The sequence below is a fragment of the Phodopus roborovskii genome, unplaced genomic scaffold (genome assembly GCF_943737965.1).
Source record: "Phodopus roborovskii unplaced genomic scaffold, PHOROB, whole genome shotgun sequence".
Lineage (NCBI taxonomy): Eukaryota > Metazoa > Chordata > Mammalia > Rodentia > Cricetidae > Phodopus > Phodopus roborovskii.
Window position 1 is genome coordinate 11,670,681 of NW_026126469.1, and position 22,812 is coordinate 11,693,492.

General features: G+C 39.5%; 1 protein-coding gene across 4 annotated transcripts in view; it reads left to right on the forward strand.

Annotated features, from left to right (window-relative positions):
- The window catches only part of Tp63 (tumor protein p63), a 198,849-nt gene that overhangs the window by 95,499 nt on the left and 80,538 nt on the right, over window positions 1–22,812 (forward strand). Inside the window, exon 1 of one of the 4 annotated variants that reach the window (XM_051191243.1) lies at window positions 15,432–15,524. The exons of 2 other annotated variants lie outside the window; for them this stretch is intronic. Coding sequence is in view for 1 of the 2 variants with exons in the window: in XM_051191242.1 (XP_051047199.1) it covers window positions 15,734–15,775 (42 nt within the window). In the remaining variant the exon portion in view is untranslated. Of the gene's footprint in view, window positions 1–15,431; window positions 15,525–15,590; window positions 15,776–22,812 lie in introns of those variants that run through there. One more of the 4 variants, XM_051191242.1, reaches the window with a different exon arrangement.

Consider the following 22,812-nt stretch of genomic DNA (forward strand, 5'->3'; position numbering starts at 1 on the left):
CCAGGCCTGTTTGTTGTTAGAGAATTGGTAAGTTTCCTCCTTATGTAACAGGGAGGATGGTTTCCTGAATATTAAGACACTGAACATAAATACTAAGAGGCCCTTGTATTAAAAATTACTGTGTAGTAGTCATGTCCATTTATAGCATTTTTCTGCTTCCTTAACTCTGGTGATTGAGTGCATGTGTGTGCGCGCAAATGCATGTATATCTGTGTAATTATAGAAATCTTTGGGTTGGGGAAGATCACAAAGGTCACCAGATTCACCTTCCCCAGCAGTCTGGCCTTTAACTCCATAATTATAATTTAGAAGCATCTACCTTCTAATTCTCTTACAGCGAAGTAGGAAGAAATTGTCATTTGGCTCATCCTCTGATCATAGAAAAAATGATGGGCTGGGGAAATGGTTTAGTCAATAAGTTTGGTTCTGCAAGTGTAAAGATCCGAGTTTGATCCCCAGAACCCACCTGTGCTTACAATCAGTGCTGGGAAACTGAAGACTGGAGGCTCTCTGGGGCTTGCCAGACAGCCAGTGCAGCCTAATTGATGAGCCCTAGACCAGGGAGAGACCCTTTCTCAAACAAAAAAGTGTGTGGTGTCTAAGAATGAATGGCTCCAGAGGTTTGTAGCACACATATACACACACATTACACTTACCATACATGAACATTCATACACATGCACACAGAAAGAGAGAAAAGAACACATATCACTAAGTATAGATAAATAATTCACACAAACAAATAAATAAATAACACAATATTAAAAACACCATCCCATTTGTGGATAGATGCTCGGGTTTTATTTTAAGGCAAACTACTGACTTTTAATGAGTATTTTCCTGAAAGTCTAAACTTCAGAGGCAAGGCTGTGGTTCAGGTGGAAAGTTTCTTTTGCACATGTGAACCATTAAACCCACCCCTAAAACTGAAAATTCAAAAGGTAAAAACAAATAGAGCACACTTGACAGGATATTTAGTGCTAACAGATATAAAATCATAGCTGGTACCTCTACAAGTCATCATTCATTGTAGCCAAATTCTTTTTTTTGTTTTGAAACAGGGTCCCCAGGTTCATCGCAAACATGTGTAGCTGAGGATGACCTTGACTTTCTGACCTTCCTGCTTCATCTTCTGACTATGGGATTCCAGCATGCCCCACTGTTTCTGGTTTATGCAGTGCTGGATATCGAACTCAGGGCTCTTACATACCAGGCAGACACTCTGCCATTTGAGCTAGATTTTCAGCCCCCAGATTCTTTTATGAGGTGATTGTCCACCAGTGACAACAAAGAAAACATGAAAGAAACTGTGGCCAGTTTGTATTGAGGACAAGCATGCAACAAGCTTATGCATTTCTGTTTTGGAAACTTCAATATAAGATTGCTAATTCTACTCTTCTATGTGTTTCCACTTAAGTGGTAAAATAATCTCCCTTGACAACACTCACATTTCTACTTTAAGTGAAGTTATTTAGCTGGTGTTATCCTCTCTCAATAAGTAAGAGAAAAAGGCTTCCTACCATTAGAGACCTAGCCAGTTTCAGAACTGAAATTTCAATGAAGCTCTTTCATGTTAATCCATGACAGATGTGTTTCAAATACAGAGTTAGATACCCTTGGTCCTAATGTGTCCCCTGTTCCTATACTTGTTTTCTGTCATTTAGTTCAGAGTGCTCTTTGAGTCTAGATGGTTTTTTTCATTTCTCCATTTCAATTTTTTTTTTTTTTGAAAAGAAGGTTACACTCTGGTACTTGTATGCATGAATTAAATGTATATAGTTCATCTCCAGACTCAACTTCATTTCCCAAGTCTTCCCCACATTCCTCTTCTGACTTTTCCTCCCTCATTTTTTGTTTGTTTGTTTGTTTTTGTTGGGTTTTTTGTTTGTTTGTTTTATAAATGGCATTAACATGCCTGGGCACTGTTGTACTTCTTTGACTCTTTGAAGACTCTTGTCATCATTTTTTCCTATCTAATTCTCCATCTTTAAATACCACATTTTGTATATCATTTATAGGCTCCATGCTTAGAGCAGAAATATGTTTCACCAAAGCCAGCGGTATCTTGTAAGAGAGTAAATTTAATAGAAGACTATCCTGGGCATTAAATCTTAATTTCATAGCAGAATCCAAAGCAGGTGAGTTGAATGTATGAGAAGGAACTGTGGGAGGTAGCATTGAAACTATATAGAATACCATATACTGAGATGCTTGAATCCCATAGTTAATGTCACAGGTGATATGACTCTTCAACTATGGGATATGGTACTCAAATAAGCCACTTGACACTAACACAACAGTTGCAAAGCTTCAAACAATCCTTTTCCATCTTCAGTTTTGTAATGTTCACTTGTAAATGCCATGGTTTGGTCATGATATCTACAGTCCTCACTACTGTGACATCTAGTCCCTGCTTTACCAAAATTTGGTGTCACTGTAATCATCAGTATCAGCCATTTCTTTTCACCATTTCCCTCATCTTTTGTCTGTGGAATTCCACCTTTCCTTTGAGGGGAAAAAGTGTCACAGTCATTCCTAGGCTTGCCATTCTTCTTGGAGGAATTAAAAAAAAAAAAAAAAAAAAAGAGGATCTCATGGGCACTGAAGTATCATTATGAACATATCCCTTTCAAGTCCCAGAGAATATTGAAAACAGTATTGGTGAGTGGACATTTGAGGGACTACTAATTTCTCATTACTCCTGATTCCACAGATGAGTATTAATGAAGAAATGGATCCTTGTTTAGATTTTAAAATTTACCCTAAGAATAAAGTCTCACCAACTCTCTATTGGGTTAGACTCTTCCAAGGCCACAGATCTGTTAGGGTCTGGTCTAAATGCATCTGTTAGTCCTGGGGGGGGGGGGGAATGAAGTTGTACTTGGTAATTGGCCACACAGGTCAGCCTTTACAAGGCATGACATCCAGCAGTGCAGAAAGGCATCCTGTATACTTGCTTGTTGAGGGTCAGAGGGTAAATGCTGTTGTGACAGTCTGGTGGACTTGGCCCACTTTTGTGGACAGTGAGAAGGAGATGAGGAATTGCTATTGATCTTGGCAATAGCAGCAACAGACAACAAACTCTCAGATCATGTGGTCTTTTTGATAGATCTTCAAGTCACATGAAGATTTTATGTGTTAAACAAGGAGTTTGAAAAGCAGTCATGGACAGGAAAAGGTGATCTCTAGCCCATGTTTCCTTGCAGGCATCTTAAGTCACAAAGTCTCTAGGAATATAATGTTACCCCATGTGCAATATGTGAGTAATTCAAGCCCAGCACAGTCTCTCTCCATTATTGCTTTCCTGATCATCCCTGCCCATGAGCTCCGAGGCTGAACAAGTCCACCTTCTTGTTCTGACACATGCAGTTTCCTTTTCTCTGCACTGATGCTTTGCTTTAAAGATGTCTTCTTTTTCTTCAAAAGTCCTTCTCAGTCTTAAAGATCCACGTCTTTATCCTCCCCCATAGAGAATCAGTAACACCCCCCCCACAGACACACACCATGTTCCCTGGCACTGTGCCTTATAACTTGATGCTAACATTTATTTCAGCTTACCATCATGAATGGTTAATGTCTTTACCATCTCTTTATGTGTTTATGTAGAGATTTCTACTAGACGGGGGAAGGTTTTGGACCAACACTGCATTATATTGTTTCTTTGAACTTTTCATTGACCATATGCAATAAAATATTCAGGAATCATCTGGAAAGCAATGTGCATGTGTGCAAATGTATGTTTGAGAAGAAATAACATGCTTTCTAGCTGATACTCTGTAATACTCCTTTAAGGCCTACCATCTTCCATGGATCTATAGTTTGATGTTAAGATGTAATTAAATCAACTAGCTTTAAACCTTGACATCCATTTCTTTTTGTCTGTTTCCCATTAACAAGGGAACAAAAGTAAAAGGTTGTAGATGTCAATTTTCCATAAATATTAGATGAAACACTGTGTTTGACTTGTTCCATGCTGGAATCACAATGGTGCTCAATAAGGAGTGTGGCTTGTGTGGAGCTTGAGGATCATGCATCAGTGCCATTCCTTTATGTGAGTGCCAAACTATTGACTCTGACTGACAACATATTGTGGTGGCTAAATGAAAAAGTTATAAAAAAGACCTTTTGGGGACTAAAGTGGGAGAGAAGATGCTGAAAGTGTCTTCTAAGAATGCTCAGACTGAAGTATCAATGACCTGACTTTGGCATAATCCTCCAAGCCCAGATGACAGCACCTATACTGTTAAATCCACCCTGGGACATTCTAGCTTAAGCTTGCCATTCTGCATAGAATCCTTCTGAATAAAAATCACTAGGAGTAGAAAGCAATGGTCAAAACTATAAGCAGTAGATGAGAATGTGAGTAGTGCTGCCACTGTAGCAACTAAATTACAAATCATCACCAATTATAATCTTATAATTTTTCTTGTTCTCTTTGTCTCTCTCTATCTTCTTTCCCTTCTCTTACACACACACACACACACACACACACACACACATCCACAGTGTGTGTGCAACAGTGTAATTGTGCATGTATGTGCATGCATACATATGTATGTATGTATGTGAACACATACATGCCGCACCCATGTGGGCTTTTAGATATACATGTTGAAGCCTGGCTTTTCTACTTGTTTCCTTCTATGGTTTGAATATTCCTGAATCAGACTCCACTTAAGGAAATTATTTTATAATTCCTATTATTACTCTGTAATTTTAAATTTATTTTTATGTTTTGGCTTAGATAGACTCCTGTTTGGTTGGATTTCCCATGCTGGGAATTGAACCTGGGTCCTTACAGGTGCTAAGCATGCACTATGCTACCAAACTACTTTCCTGTGGCTTTTTAAGAGTCAGTCTGAAAGAAATTTCAGTCTTAGCTCAAATTGCATATATTTTTCAGATGCACCACTCCTCTTGTGTCTTTTAAAATTCTTTCTGACAGAACTTTCCAGCTAATGATGAATACAGATAATTTTTTCTTACAAAATCAAAACAGCGTCCTCCATAGCCTGGAAGATCTGGCTCAGCCACCCAGACTTGGAGGCACACCTACTTGGTTGCACCACTTTTTAATCAAGTTGTAAATCAGGACTGGGAAGCTGGAAATAAGTCAAATTTACTGTGTTTGTAACAGTAGAAAGCCCGGGAGAGCAATATTTAGCAGGGGGCACATTGCTGAAAGGGACTGACAGTCTACGGAAGTCCATTGTTGTGTCTGTAGGACCTCTCATTTTCCCTTGCAGACCATGCAAACAAAAAGTTACTTTTTCTGAAGCTGCATTCCTGCACATTGTTGGCACACGTGCAAGACACTAATCTCTTCTGTAATGAGCACTTGGTGCCACACAGAGTGAGTACGTGGGGATGGAGCCAGAAAATCTGAGTTCTGAGCTCAGCTATAAGTGTAATTTATGTGTGAACTTCATTATACATTTGATTCCTCTGTAAGCATATTTCCTTATTTGAGAACCAAAGCTAGGGAGGACAAGCTTGCTTCCGCAAGCAGACCTCTCTTTAGCAGAGCTTCTGCTGACTGTATACTCCTCAAGCTGTAGGAAATACAGGAACGAAGGAGGCAAGGCCACCACTCTCAAATGCCTCTTTCTTCTAGGATTCGTAAAGACATGAGTGCAAGGTTCTAAGATGAGATATACTATAACAAGGATTTGGTGAGAAATTAGCAACTGGCTGCTTAGAGGAAATGGGAAGATGAATAAGTAAGGGAACACACCCATATAGAGCAGATAGTGTTGAATACTGAGGAGGTATCAAGTTATAGGAGTGCTGGTTTATTTGCGTTTTCCTTTTGGAGAAAATTATGGAGCTAACTGAAAGATGGTGAAAACAATCTGAGTGTGTTATATATAAGGCACAATATAAAATAAAATACAAATTCCATATCTCTGAGCTACTATGTCCCTCTTTGTCAGCTAACACAGCTTTCCCACAAGTACTCAGTTGAAACTATCCTAGACCTAGAATTATCACAAGATTATTATCAAAACATCTTTAAATGTGAAAATTTGGTCTTTATGAAAACGATGCCAGGAGCTGCTTTCAAATCTGATAGTATGAACCTTGTTGATCTTTAGTGATGTAACAAATGTTTCAATGTGTTCCAAATCTATGAAAGACAACATTATACCATAAAGACATAGTATTTATTTAAATTTAGACCATGATTTTTCTTTCCATGCTCTTTCCTCATAAGTGGAAAATGGGGAAGCCAGGTGCCATTTGTGTCTGGAAGGATATCTACCGCATGCTGGTCCTCAGCTCTGGAAAGTGCCATGGTTTACCATGCCCAAATTGCCTCAGTGCCTGTTAGAGATGGGAGAATGTTAGTTAGGGTGCATCCACCTAGGGCTTTAGTTGCCATTTCTCTGGGTATTTCAACTCTCTTCTTTTTAACATGGAGTTGACCTTATTTTGTGTGCATTTTCTAGTGAAAGGCTGGTTTAGACTGCAACATCCATGACTGTACACTTAAATACTAAGGAAGTAGAACCCTTAGGGGTATACAGGGAATTACTGGAAAGATGTCCCGGGACTTACCCATTCACTAGATTCACTTAGAGGTTGTGGAGGAACTGACAGGCAATAGCAAAGGCAGGTATAGAATCACTGAGTGAGCAGATTTACCAAGCACATTCACATGCACTAGGATTTGATGCTTAGTGTCTTGAGCTGGTGCAACCCAAAGTGGCCATAGCAGTGCACAGGTGGGAACAAGGGGCAGGGCCTGTGGGTCAAAGGTGCTATGCATAGCATACGAGAGTCAGGCAGGAGTTTCCAAGTTTCCTCAAAGCCATAAAGCTGTAACTTCTGCTCCTACCTGTAGCTAAGGAGAGACAATTTGAGGAAATAAAAGCACACTAACAGTCCTTCTGAGAGGAGTTTATGTTGTGGTCAAATAGACAAAAGTCTGGGATCACAGTCACATCAAAGGGCAAACAGTGACAACAGAGTCTAAAGAGCAGATTAGAAGACTGAGGTACAGAAAGGAAAGGCTTGTACTTTGGCATAGTCACAAAGGCCAGAACCCTATCCTATGTGTACTGGTCTGGGGACAGAGACCTTTTGTGCATAATCCTTACTGGCAAGAGGGGTCACTTTTGTATGATTTTAGAAAGAGGGGACATTATGATATGGTATTGCATTGAGGTCTAATTCAGTAGAGTGTAGAAAGCAACATGGTATGTCTTGTAATTGCCATGAATGAATATTGGTTTATCATCTGTTCATTAAAAGGGAGGTAACCCAGTCACAAAAAGAGGAACATGGTATGTACTCACTCATTTATGGATTTTAGACATAGAACAAAGGATCACCAGCCTATAATACACACATCCAGAGAAACTAGGATACAAGTAGGATTCATACAAGGTCCCTCATAGAAGAGGAAAGGAACAAGAGCTCCTGAGCATATTGGGAGTGGGTGGGGCTATTGAGTGGAGAGGGAGCTAGGAGAAAGAGGAGGGGAGGAGAGGAGAGACCAACATGTGGGACCAGGAAGATTGAGTCCAGGGACAAATAGACAAGAGCAAAAAAAAAAAAAAAAAAAAAAAAAAAAAAAAGTCCAGAGACCTACAAGGGTGACCCCAACAACAATCTGAGCAACAGTAGAAAGGCTACCTTATGTGCCCTTCCCAGATAATGAGATTGATAACTAATTTGTATGCCCTCATAGAGCCCTCATCTAGTAGCTGATGGAAACAGAAGCAGACACCCACAGTTAAACACTGAGCCGAACTCCTGGAACCCAGTTGCAGAGAGGGAGGAGTGATAAGAAAAAGGGTCAAGACCAGGCTACAGAAACCCATAGAGATAGCTGACCTGAACAAGGGGAAGGTCATGGACTCCCAGACTGATAGCTGGAAACCAGCATAGGACCGACCCAGACCCCGTGAACGTGGGTCTCAGTTAGAAGGCCTGGGCAGAATAAGGGACCTCTGACAGTGGAACCAGGATGTATTCCTGGTGCACAAAAGGACTTTGGGAGCACATTCCCCATGGAGGGATACTCCCTTAGCCTAGAGGCAGGAGGGAGGGCCTAGTCCCTACTCCAAATGACTTGACAGATTTTGATGATCCCTCCTGGAATGCATCACCCTCCCTGTGCAGTGAGTGGGGGATGGGAGGGAGATCAGGGGTAATAGGAGGGAGGGAGAGGGGACTGGGATCAATATGTAAAATAAGAAAAAATAAAATTTAAAGGAGAAAAAAGGGTCTAACCTAGTCTGATTCTTACTGTAGAGTACTTTTCCTTCCTACCTGTTAGCAACTTTATTGCCTAGGGTACTTAGTGTGATGGCAACCTTATGGACACTCTGGTAGCAAATAGGTAGGGCCAAGGACAGAGATAGTTCTTCATCAGACTATTGAAATTTAAGACATTGTAATGTTTTGAAACTAAGAATTTGTGGATGGTGTTTAGTAGCCAAGAATGGAACTGTGCATATGAATGTATTAAAATGGTAGTCATCTTTTGAAGAATCTATCATGTAAACTACTGCTATGGGGCTAGTTAGTAAAGTTAAATATAATATAGAATAAAATGTTGTTGAAGATGAAAATGATAAAAAATGTTAAATAATCATAACCAGTATTCAATGTGAACTGGTTTGATTTGAAGACCTGCTATTTGTAAGTCAAACCATTGGGTATGGAGATGAGCCTGTTTATTTTAATGAGTAATGCCAGGTACCCAAATGAGGAAGTTACTTCCTTATATAATGAAGTTGTATACTAAAAATTAAGAAATATTTAAATAATATTAGGTACTTGTGCTAATGTTGTAGCTTTTGAATTGTGAGATTGCATTAGATTTCTGCAAACTCCTCAAGATAAACAACTTAAACAAAAGTTTTACTTGGGATCATGGTATCAGGGGGTTTAGTCCATGGTAAGTCAGCCATGTTTCTTTTTATCTTGTGTTTAGACAAACTATCATAGCTTGAACAAGTGTCAGAGTAAGCATCTGAGTCTCAATAAACCCTTCAGCACCCACTTCTTAACAACTAAGGCTTCATACCCTGAATAGCACCATCAGCTAGAGAATAACTCTCCAACACATGAGCTTTCGGAGAATACATGAGATGTAAATCACAATATGGTCAAATAGAAGCTACAATGTATATAGAGAACAAGGGAACAAAGGGTAGCAGCTATCAGCTTTTTGAAGAGAGAGAGAGAGAGAGAGTGTGTGTGTGTGTGTGTGTGTGTGGTATGTTGTATGTGTGTGCATGCATATGTGTGTAGGTGGGCATATACCACAGTGAGAAAATAACCTTGGCTATCAGTCTTCACTTTGCTATTCACTGCTGTGTGAATGAGGATAGCTGATCCAAAAGATCTTTCAAAGATTCTCTGGTCCTTGCCTCCCATGTCACTGTGCAGAAATTGTGGTTACAGACACATGCTAGTGCACTTGGACTTAGAGTCGTCCTGCTCTCCTACCAAGCACTTTGCCTGCTGAGCCGAATTTCCACCTATGTAGTATTATGTGTAAACTGAATTATTGAACTTAATTTGCTGTATTTTACTTTATAGCATATTCACTGATTCATGCCCATTTCATTAAAAATATTTTTAATATTTAATATTACATGTACAGTTCAAGAATCAGTAATACTCATGAGTAATTTGTTCCTTTGGCTGAATATATACACATATTTCATATATTTTAAAATCATTAATACATACTATAGACAAGCAGCACAAATTTGTTAAATTCTAAAGAAGTCAGTTTATTTATAAAATGATCAAAATTCTTATGCTGATATTTCATTAAAAAAGAGCTAACTTGTAAATATTTAATCAGTTTGAAAGTGTTTATATCATTGCAAATAATTGAAACTTACAAATCCAATAGAACAGTTACTGGACAAGCATAGGCTATTTACAGACCATCTGAAGGAGAAATTTGTGCTGGAATTGGTGGCTCAGGCCTATAATCCCAGCGACTCAGAAGCTAAAAGAAGGATTGTTACAAGTGCCTGGCTGAGTGTGCACTTCACTTCAAATAGATAAAGAAACAGTGAGACCTAAAGGACTGGTGAATGTTGAAACATAGTCAACCAGCAAGCAAATGATCCTTGTTAAAATTATAATTTCCTGTTTAATTGTTAAAGTTAGAAAGGATATTTCCTAGTGCTGTTACGATAAGTCTTTTGAATTTAGTGCTATGTTGTGGGAAAATAGGTTGATACCTATTTTCTGGTTCCTTAGTCCTTAATATTTGACCCAATATTGTGTGACTATTTACCAAGAGAATGGTTATAATACTATGATAATAATTAACACAAGTAATATTGAGTATTTTGTTAATTTTGTCAGTATACATAAACAAGGGAGAATGCAACTTTTAACAAAATTATGAGTGGTATGTTTATAGTTGCCTTTTAAAATTTGGAGTTTTAAGCTTTTCTTTTTTTAAGAATTATTTGTTTAATGTGTATAGCTGTGTTGTCAGCCTGTATGTCTGCACATCAGAAGAGGGCATTGTATCCAGTGTAGCTAGTAATAGATGGTTGTGAGCCACCATGTAGGCTGAAGTCAAGATTGAACTCAGAATTTCTGGAAAATCAGCCAGTGCTCTTAACCACTGAGCTATCTCTCCAGATCCAGAGTTTTCAAGTTTTGATTCTAATTATGAGATTACTCTTTAAGGTATTTTTTTCATCATAATAAAAAATATGAAAGATGATTGTATCTCCCCATTCCACATCTATTGAGTTGGATTGCTTTGAGGTCTTCAGAGCCGAGCATTATCTAACAGCCGGGATATGATGTGGTGAAACTTCTGCTGTTATTATAATCACAGGTGGGCTGTTGGCTGCATGAACTGCAGGCTGCTGTGGACATGGCATTGGATATTGGTTAAACAGCGAGTGGGAGGAAAGATGAAATTGCAGCCTAATCAAACATCAGAGTTTTGTGTAGATTTGGGGTCAAGATGTACAGATTCCTACTCTCCTCCTGTCTTGTGTTCCAATGTCTTCGTTTGTGAAACAACACTAATGTACTTCAACTCGTAATTTTCCTTGGGAATTAAATGTTTCTTGTGTGTTGACCCATAAAAGTTTCAAAGACAGATAGTGTGTGTGTGTCTGTGTGTGTGAGAGAGAGAGGGAGAGAGAGACAGAGAGATAGAGAGAGGAGAGAGAGAGAGACTGAATACAGTCTACTAGTTTACCTTTTCCAATAACATTTACACAAAACCTGTCTTGAATACAATTCTCAGATTTGGTCAGATTCCCTTTACCCTCCCTGCTTAGAAGGTGTCCCCATCTGGTGACCCTACAATGGATGTGATCTTGTATCTTGATTTTGAATGTAATTTTAGATTAAAAAAAAGTTGATTTGGTGACTTTAATAGCGTCTACAAATGCTCATTCTCGTCACCAGTGTGGGATCCAGGACGAAGAAAATAACTTACCTGGGAGAAGATCAGAGTTTGAAAAGTTACTGTGTGTGCTCTGCCAGATACCCTTTAATTTGTATGCTAGCTGACATTTAAAGATGTAGCCGATTCTGTTTGCAGCAGTTCGGAAAGTCCCCACAGCTCTTAGCTTCCCCTATGCTCTAAAAACCCCAACCTTTTTAGACTATTACAGGTTTATCAAGCTGGCAAGTTTCCCTTTCCACAAATGATTATTAAGGATTTGAGATGTTGAGCTTAGATTGGAGTCATTATTTTTCCCCTCTATTTTAATGAAGTGCAGTGCTTTGATTCTTATGGGAAAGGTATATTTCATGCAATAAGTGTTTATTTCATAATAAGCTTTGGGAAAGACTCCCTGTTCAACTCTTATAGACTAAAATTGTTTGAAACATTGAGATTTTAGACACTAAATGTTATAGGAATAGAAAAACATTCTAACTTCAAAAAATGTATACTCTAATGGAGGAGTATACACTATTTTTATTGGATGGCAGAATTTTACAACTGCTCTAATTGACTACATGTAATGTAACATTCTACTTTGCCAGATGGTAGTGGCACACGCGGAGGCAGAGCACCTTTATTCCCAGCACTGGGGAGGCAGAGGCAGGAGGATCTCTGTGAGTCCAAGGCCAAGCTGATCTACAAAGTGAGTTCCAGGACATCTTGGGCTATTACACAGAGAAACCCTGTCTTGAAAAAAAAATAAAATAAAGATTTTATTTCAATTAGGTGATTAGAGAAGTCCCTTGAAGATAGTGTTAAAAGAATATCAAAACAAATATTTGTATCAGATGAACACAGAAAGCAGGTTAGCAGGGATAAGGTAAAGAGATGAGGGTTTATTAAATGAAGAAGCAGATGGAGAAGGAGGAGGAGAAGGAGGAGGAGGAATCTCATGCAGTGGGCACAATAGAGTGTGGGGAAGGCGGAGCTCACATCAGGTTTTGGTGGGTTGGAATGTCTTTCTTAATAGCAGCCATCGCCATCGGGGCACTGTGTGAGTACCCCATTCTCCCCTCTAGGAAAGGTAAAGAAATGATGATGACTCCAGGAGCCAGCAGAGAGAAGACTTTGCAATTTGTTCCTTCTGTTGCCTTACCCAGGTGGCTACCTTTTGGTTAAGACATACAAAGATTACTAAACTTAGAACTAAATGCGCAGTCTTTCTTAGAGTTTTAATCATTACCATAAAAACAAGTCATCATTTTTTTGGTTTCCTTTGGTAAATAAATAATCCCAAGTATTCATAGTCTTGGCTTCTAACCTCATTTCTCTTTCAAGTCAAGAAAATGAGTTTCTTGATAGGGACCTCTATTGTGTGCCTGACTAAAATCCACAGAGCTATGCTTTATCCTTCTGCTGCACTAACCCCCAGCCATAGGATGCATTTACTGTTTGTGCACAAAGGAGGCGTCTATGTCACATTTTCTAGAGGTCTTCACATGTCATGCTGTTCCTCATTCAACCCTACTTAGCTTGGGTTGGAATCTCTCAGAGCTGTTGAGATGCCAGGGAAAGCGGAGTGCAGGGAACTGTTACTTCTCCATAACCTCCAGCTTGATTAAGTGCATGGTTCTTACATCCAGGGAACTAATTCTGAAACCAAACATTATCAGATATACTTTAATTAGCACTCTTATGGATATGTTTATGTTAACTTCAACTTGATATGGACAATTAGTTAATTTTTCTTCATGGGAATGTCTTAAAGCAAATAAATAAATAAACAGCAATCATTGTGGTTCCCAAATATATTGCTTCTATGCCCTTTAAGTGTTTAAATACCTACATGGCTTATTTGTACAATACAGAAATGAACACACTAAAATGAGAGAAATCTATGTAGCACTTGTCTGAATCCTGGACTGACACATACTTCCCTTCCTGTAAAGGTCTTTAGGAATCCTGAGCTCTGCCACTCTGTCTTTTCCCAAAGGAGGAATCTGAATCTACACTGGTTGAGTAACTTGCCCCTGGGGCATGGAGGTTGCTAAAGTCAGAACTGGGAACACAGCTCTTGTCTCCAAATTCCCTGTCAGGCTTCTTTCCTCAACCGCCCGAAGTTCTCAGACAGCCATGGCAGAAAGTTCTTCGATTTCTGTCTAGAATCTTGGCTGATCTGTTTATCTGTGATTGACACATAGAAAGAATAAGACATTTCATCCCCAAATCCTAATGGGAATCTTCAAACTTTGTTAAAGAAGTTGTTTTTCCCCTTGATGATGAGTAATTGGCAGTTCCATTAAGGAATCCAAATGGCCGCGCTATCAAATTAGCATAAAAACTATTGCTTTAATTCAGTGACTCTCAAGCAAAATTCATTCAGGACTGAATGAGGCTCAATGAAATCCCCTGTTTGGCCTTGCAGTTCTTGAGGGGGGGTGCCCAATACCTGCTTTTAAAAGCATACCTGGGGTCAGGGTCATTAGGGTTTCATCCTGACCCTTAGCCTGTCCGTGGAAGTATAGGGGAAGATGTGGCAAAGTGAGCCTACTGCTTTTAAGCCCTCCACCTGCTTTCTGTTTGATTGACTTAAGTTAGTAAGAAAAGCATTTTCTCCTAATATTTAGGTAAAGAGGTGAATGTTTTATGTAAGATAATTTTGTAGTATTTAAAATCTCATATTCTTAAATATTTGAGATCAAATTATGTTATGGAAGATTAAAAAATAACTTAAATTACTGACAATCATCCATTGGTGCCTAAAATACCTTTATTCCAATGACCATCTCATCCTTTCCCTAAATGAAGCCTGGGAATGCAAAAGAGAAATAAACAGAAGGCAAATCTGAGTAGATGAACATATTATAAAATTTAATTCTGATATTTTAACGAATATCTATTATTAACTCTAAATATTTTTTTCTGATTTTTTTTAAAAATCTCCTAAATTTTAGAAAAAAAGATCTAGTGATCTAGTGTCTACTCTTAGTGATCTTAGCCAGTTGTAATTTTAGGTACAGTACAGAGAACCTCCCAGGGGAGGTGAGTCTTCAGATATAAGGCTACTTAGATTTCAAGCCCTGGGTAATAACAACAGAGCAGAGCACAGTAGCAATCACCTCAGAACTTGGGAACATTCCATCTTTACTAAGTCTGGTAACCAGACCAGAGTATATAAGAATATTCTTTATGCGTGTATGGAAATCCATTTAATTGTGATAAAAATATACTCTGTTAGTCATTTACATAGCATTAGCACAGAAAATAATCAATATGGATTTTATTACAAGTTTTTAGGAAATACTATCTGTGAATAAAATAGACAAAAGAAATATATAAATAGAGGAAGGTTTGGGGATCTTGATTACACTTCCCAGGGCTTCTCCTTACTGTACCTAACATTGGTGGGTTTTTTCGTTTTTAAATATATATATATATATATATATATATATATATATATATATATATAGTGTGACTGATGGTTTTTAACTGCTTACTGAAATATATTCTGGAAAATCAAGTGGCCTATGCTGACATTGTTTGATATGAACCCCTGGTATATCTATGATGAAAATATATTGAACACTTGGGTTATCAGACAGCACTTTTTTTGAGTTTTATACTGAAAAAATATTTTGTGTAATCATTCTTTAAAAAAAAAAAACCCAAATGCAATTTAGAAAAAAGAGAGAGAAAAGAAAAAACAAGAAGCCCTTCCAAAAGTTTCCCAGACTTCACTTCTCAACTGCAAAGTGCAGTAACAACTTTGTGCAACGCCTTGCCTTCTGCGTGTCATGGTGGGGGTGGTGGGAGTGGTGGGGGTGGTGGGGGTGGTGGGGGTGGTGGGGGTGGTGGGGGTGGTGGGGTGGTGGGGGTGGTGGGGGTGGTAGGCTAGTTGGAGGGAGGGTTTTGTTTTGTTTTGGGGACAGAGTGCACTTTCTTCTGAAAGAGACAGGGAAAGTTTTTCCTGTCTGTCTGTGTCTCCTGCCTCTCTTTTTTTTTTTTTTTTTTTTTTTCCTCCTTTTCTTTTAAAGATTGGTGATAAGGAATTCTAACTACTTAATGAGATGGGAGAGGCTTCACTCCATTGGAGTGGAGGAGCCCAGGTGGAAGTTGATGGATTGGACAGGTAAAGTGAAGAGTCCCGCCCCTCACGCCTATAGTTGGGTATATATTAGGGAACCTTAAAGTATGTACAGAGAGAGAAAGAGAGAGGCACCTGAGTTCTGTTATCTTCTCAGAAGATTCGAAGTGAAAGGCTCAGAGGGGGTGGGGGGGGGCTGCAAAACCCTGGAAGCAGAAGAGAGAAGAGCAGCCTTGACCAGTCTTACTGCTAACATGTTGTACCTGGAAAACAATGCCCAGACTCAATTTAGTGAGGTAAGGCTTTTAGAGTTTAGTACTCTGCATAGACATGGTTTTCTTCTCTTCTTATTCTCTGAGATCAAAACTTCCATAGTTGCGGTCCTAGTGACCCAATGTAGTGTGTCTGCAAGTTGTCTGTAAGAATCTTCCTTTCCTCATTCATGTTTTCTGTGGTGGCCGTAAGATTGTCTTATTTTCTTTGAGTATCAGATGAACAGTAGGAGCAAAAGGGGAAGACAGGAATTCCTGGGTGGCAGGCATTATGTATTTGAAGAAACACAGTATTCAGGATTATGTAAAGTCAGTTTTTCATAAGAATAGACAGTGGAAATAGATAACTTTCTGCTGGGAACATTGATGGGAACTAATGTCCCAGGGAGACAAATTAATTGATTGTATATTAACTGTTTGGCTCAGTTCTCCAGGCTTCATACTAAAAGCAAATGGACTTGTTTAAAGTAATGATGTAGGTGTGTTTAAAGCTATCACTTCTAAGTGTATCTGTCCGGAAGCTCATTTAAATGTGAAGATCCTGGAGTACCCTCCGCACTGTGTGGTCTGACTTAGACGTTTACTGTGGAAGGGTAGATAAGTTACTGCTGATCCGTGTGCTATTAACCATTCATGCATGTGTGTATGAATGTGAGCATGCAAACACGCTCTATTTTAAGGACTTGGTGAGTCTCTGCTCTCCTCTCATCTTAGCCTCAGTTTGACTTAGGGCTTTAAATCCGGAGACACAAGAATGAAGGGGAAGTAAGCCGCTGATGAGACTGGAGGGCTCTGAGGAAGTTTCCTAAGGTCCAGAGGCCTAACAACAATATTAGTTTACATTCCTAGGAAGAGGCAGCTGTGTTGACACTAATCAGATTGGGTAGGGGGGGTTGTCCAGGGACTGGCTGTTGGGAGAGTTCAGAATTTCTGAGGAGAATGCTTACAGGTGACTGCCTGCTTGGAAAAAAGGAGATCGGGTACGGGAGGGAGTCAAGCCTCTTGTCAAAACAAAATGCACTGCAGTCAGCACAGGACCACAAGAGGAAGAGAGGCAAAGGGCAACAAAGCAGGGTCAGCACTGTATTGACCATGCTGTTGTCTAGACACCTGAACTGTGCAAATATAACAGGGGAAATATCAAGTTATCTCAAGGAGGAAAAGGAAGTGCCCGCTTTCCTTTAAAACAGACATGCAGTCTTGCTTGTCCTAGAAACTTGAGTTTCTCGTTTTTCTCTAACATTGAAAGGTGGCTTAAAATGTGAGCAAACAATTTAAAGAAATGCCTGTAACTTGTAGGAGTTGCTTGCTGTTTCCACTGGGGCAGATGCTGTTCAGTTTTAATAATTAAGAAACGATCGCCCTGTCAGTCTGATTTGGTCTGTATTTGTGGGCTGCTTTGCCCAGTGTTTCTAAAGTGTCTGAGAACTAGCTATCTGTGTGCAAATGTGACAGAAGGGAGCCAAGTTAGCCCTGAGATACGCGTGAGGAAATTGCAAGCCTGGTGTCAAGTTAAAGGAAATGGTCGTTTTAAGGAAACGACAGTGTCAGAGAAGAAAGACAATTTTATAAACCCCATGATGATGGTAGATCTCTGTGGGAAGACTGCCTTTTGTAGAAACAGTAATTTTTTTTTTAATGTGCGAATATGGCAGCCTCATTACGAAGGAAATTCCTCTACACAGGCTTAGGGTTTTTGAAATACTAGCCAGAAGAATGGTAAGGGTTCCTGAGGTGGTTGTGCCGGCTGCTGGAATGCTACTGAGCTACATAGAAATCAGCTACATAAGAACATGGCTGGACTTCTATCTTCCTTCATTTCGTACGCTTGTGTCATAGCGTTCATATTCTTTTAGCATGTATATTATGTAGGAGCTTCATGGTTGGGACCTGTTAGGACTGGTTCCCTTGTTTGTGTAGGATTCTCTTTAATATGTAGTGCTGTCTACAAGTGCAGTGTTCCATATAAGTGTATGGAACACTTGGGTCCACATGGTTTTGCAAACATGGAAATTTAATACAAAAGATACGGCACTTTGGTATCCATCTGTATAGATACCCATCAATACAGAAATAGCAAAAATTGTTAAAATTGGACGTATTGGGGATACAAAAGGAATAGAATGTCTAGGGAGAATTATTTAATGACTATAATATACTCTCTGGTTTAAAATAATTTTTTAGTTTCACTTACTGACAGTTTGAATTGATAACTCAAAAACTGATAAAAGAATAATATGTTGCTTCTCGACACTGTGTTTAACTTCCCAGTTGTTTCCCTCCAATAAAGCTGGCTTGGGAGAAGCAACTAATGAACAGGAAAGGGTCCGGAAGAGAGGAGGGTATGGGCAAGATGTGACAAGCTGTGCTTAAAGTTCTGCCCTTGTGTGACAATGGAGAAGTAATGAGCAAGCGCAGGGATCCAGTGACAAGCCTGAGACCATCCCAGACTCAGATAAAGGGTGTCACAAGAGGAATTTCTTCACAGATTAAACTCTACTTTCTAAAACACCACTGCCACAAAAACAACAAACACAAACACTGGACTGATACTATACTCCACTGCACTGCCTCGGCATCTCGTGTGTGTGTGTGTGTGTGTGTGTGTGTGTGTTTGTGTGTGTGTGTCAGTGTCAGTGTCATTCACGTGTGCGTGTGAGTATATGTATGTATGTAGTTTGGGGTGGGGGAGAGAAGAGAGACACTGCATTTTAGAAAGAGATCTTTTCTAAAAACATCTCTTGCAGCGGTTTTTTTTTTTTTTTTTTTTTTTTTTGGTGAGGATTGATATTAAACAGAATCTAAGACTCAAAACTTCCAACTCAGAGTTGAATTTTTTCTTATATTTGGGAGTGCTCCATGTGTACAACTCCATGCCATTTACTAATATTCTTATCGGGAACTCCGTGGGACAGTTGTATGCACTTTGAAGAGGGTGATGCAGTGTAGCTATCCGGAGAGGTTTCCATGAAACACCTACTCAGAGCTTTGGGGAAAGTGCTGCGGCAGCATTGAGGGGCCCCCCCCCCCAGGCAGGCCAGGTCACTGCCCGCTCAGCTCACCTACCGCCTGCATGGTCTCAGCGAACATTCCTGTCCTGTTTCTACTGGCTGTATTTTAAATGTGGGAGAACGTTTTTCCTCATTAACAAGATGGTAGTCCTCTAAGGGTTCTCATGTTGTGTGGCAGGCATGAGCAACAGAACTGAATTCTGGTGTCAGCCACCCGGCATTTACTCTCCACACAAGCATTGCCTAGCACTACCTGTTTTCCAATTGGGTGCCCTGGAGCCCAGAAGGGACTGGGAGAAAGAGATCTCAGATGGCAAACCGTAGATCATACCTTCCTCACTACTATTGGAAAAGAGATTGGCTGATAATGAAACTCTTATCCTTTATCTAGATAAGGGAAAGCTTGTTTGGTTTGGTTGTTTTTTAGAAGAGCAGCGATCCTCAACGCGGGTGTGGGGTGGGTTGGAGTCTGAATGAATGTTATCCACAGCCGCCAAACAGTACTGGCTGTTCTTTATCAGACTACATTCATCTCTTGAACACAAATTGGCTATAAATGTTCTCAGATTTGAACCGAGAGGAATTAGAATAAATTCTGTACCCAGCCCTGTTAAGGAGGTATGAGTCTGTGGCCATTGAGAGTTTGTTTACGGAGGAGGTCTAGAGTTGAAAGGGTTAAGAAATATGCTGCAACGAATGCACTCTAGCTTTCTTTGAAGTATGTTTGATGGCTTAGGAAAGAAGGACATAGGTTAAAAATACCTTCTCTATGGCTATCAATTTCAACTTTTCCCTTTGGTTTTGACTATTTTTCACTCTTTATTTTATATCAGTAAGAAGAGAGCACAGATTATCCGAAGATAACTCAGTTTTTTTTGAAGTCTTTTCATTATTAACATAAGGGCTTTACTTTTTTGAAGATGGCAGTGTTTTCCAAACTTAGTGGGCTACTCTCGCTGTTTTGATATTTGATGAGAAGAAGGTGGGTGATGGGCAGAGTTATCTGTCATTCTCCAGTGCTAACTTTAATGACCCTTGTAGAAAGTATCCAATAGGGCAGGGTGTTTGGGGTTTCGAACACAATGACTTGAAATGTTAAAGAAAGACAGCTGATCCAAAGTTCATCTCAACTCTGTTTCCTTGCAAAAGTATCAGAGGACTAAAGCTCCTGATAAGAGGGTCAGGAAAACCCAAAAATATATATAGGATGCAGCTGAACTTGTCTGAGTTCTAGATTTACAAGGAGGAATGAAGATTTCAGGGAAAGTAACAACACAGAAAAGGCATAGGACTTGAGTGCCAGCTGACATACCCAGAAGTGTCAGGTGAGCGGTTCAGTGGAATAGAAAGTATGGTGCCAGTAGGACACAGAGTCAGAAACGTTAGAGTGGCTGAGCAAGGACCAGATTACTGAGAGCTGAGTGGGCTGACACGGTGGTCATGGCAAATCTGGGATGGGCTCTGAGTAGTATGTAATTGGAGCCCTCTGTGAGAGCTCTTGGAGAAGATAAATGGCTTAGCCATGCACTACATGGAAGAGGAAAATTGCATTTCTTGCACTGTGCATTGGCTGCCAGTTCCACAAGAATAGCCACCACTTCACTGCAACATTGGGAATGGTGGAAATGAACTGTTACCCAGGTCTCATTCAACTCAGGTACTCTCTGCCCATATCTCTCTCCAATAACAGTGGTTTCTGCCATAGATGAGTTGAGAGTATTTAGTCTTCTTTTGCCCTGTTTATATCTGCTATTCCAGCAAAAATTATTAATAGTACCCCTTTTCATTTGCAAAAAAAAAATGTTCTATTAAGTATTTAAGTTATTCAATTTCTCTAAAAATGGACTCTAATCTTCTTTTCATTCTTATCCCTAAATAAACTACCCCAAAATGAGATGGAATATTTTGCCTGCAGATCAAACAGTAGCCACACACCATATAGATTATTATTTCCATTTGACTCAGTTTGTCCCAGAAGCTAAGTTTAGCCACATTGACTGTCCTTGTAAGGGACACAGAAATGAGTAAGGAGTAGCCACAAATTTCTGGGATTTTGCCAGCCTAAGAAGGAAAGAATATGTTAGAGTCCAACATAAAACAAACTTGTTAGAGACACTATAGGTTCTCAGAGAGGGAGAGATGGGGGGGATAAATTATTTGTGATGAAGGAAATATTTCATGGGATTACAGCACCCATAATTCAGCGAGGGATGGAGGGAAGAAGGTATAAAATTAATGAAATGCAAGAAAGAAAAGGGAAGTGGATTGAGACATAGTGATTTTAAACGAGAATGGGTTCATGTATATAATGACATGCATTAAAAATGGAGGGCTTTCCCAGAAATAGCAAGAGGCAATCAGAAATGCTTGTATGCTTTGTAAACATGAACACTGTTGACAAATTTGAGATTCATGGTTTGATGACATGCTCTGGGGGGGGGGGTGATAAGTGGCAACTATAGTGAGAGAGATGAATTGATGAATTAGCCCTCAAGACTGCCTGACCTGGGAGGCATTGAGGGTTACCTTCAGTTCCATAAATTTCAATGGTAACAGATACTGTGTTTTTTATTTACATGGAAGTCAGAATTAGGGACAAAATTCAGATGTTCTTCTTTGATATGAACTCATTATATTTATTAATCATTGTAGGTCCAGGATAAAACAAACAAGCAAACAAAAACCAAAGAAACAAACAACAACAACAAAACCAAAAAACCCCAAAACTATTCTGGTCACTGTTCTCAGTGAAAGTTGCAATTCTGAACCTAAACATGGAGGACAAGACCCCCGCCCATGACGTTTGTTAATATGAGATTTCCAGTTGGAAGTTAATAGAACAGAGAGATGTACAAGTGGCACATTTAAGACCCCATAAACAAATTAAGAAAAATAAAAGTAACACATTTAGGCTTTAGTTTCTCACATACAGTATCTCACCCATGACATTTAAAATTTCGATTTTGGGGCAATAGCATAAGAAGAGACATGGCAGGAAAAGAGATACCCTTATGTTGGGAAAGATACATCACTTCCTTCCACATTCTCCCTTACCACCTGTTTCTCCAAGGAAGGGGTGCAGGCAAGCAAAGAAAACATAAGTGTAGAATACCAAGAGTGGCAGCACAGGTCACGGCTGGGCAGATGGTGATGGGGGAGTTGGTGACTTGATTTACAGAAAAAGAAAAGCCTGGTGTGATGCTACAAGCCTGTAATCCCAGCCCACTTGCGGCAGGGGCAGGAGGATTGCTGCAAGTTTAAGAGTACCCTAGTCTGCATAGCAAGTTCAAGCTAGAGTCTGTCTCAAAACAAAAACGAAAACAAAAAACAAACAAAAAAAATCCCACAAATCATGATGAAATAAAAGATGAAAATAAAAGACATATGGAGTAGGTGGGTAGGAAAGAGAGCCAAGCTCTGTGATCAGTGGAGGAACATTCAAGCTTATTTCTCTCTTCTTTCTCTTCCTCCCCAGTTTAATACTCTCCTAAACTAAACAGATTCAGGAAGGGGCCAGCCTTATACTCGTGGCTGTGGATGCATCAGAGCAAACAGAAAAGTTTCACAAAACATTTACCATTTGCTATCCAGTCTCTTGAAGAAGTAATTGAATGAAATATCTACAAATTCTTCCCAAAGGCGATACTGTATACTTCAAGTTTGATTTTTCTTACTTGATCTGGTAGTTTTCTATTAGAAATTGTATTTCTACCCATTTTCTAATTTAGAGAGAGAGAGTGCATGTGTGTGTGTGTGAGAGAGAGAGACAGAGAGAGAGAGGGAAGGAGAGAGAGAGAGATGGAACTTTTGTTTGCTTGTTTAGTTTTTAAGACAGAGTTTCTTGTGTAGCCCTGGCTGTCCTGGAACACACTCTGTAGGTCAGGCTGGCCTCGAACACAGATGTTCCTGCTTCTGCCTCGCTTGTGCTGGAATCAAAGATATGCACCACCACACCCATCTGACATGGGACTTTTCATTTCTAAATGTCTTTGAAGTTTTACTGTGACTGACATATATGCACTAAGCTTTCAATGAAGTAGTTCTAGTTTC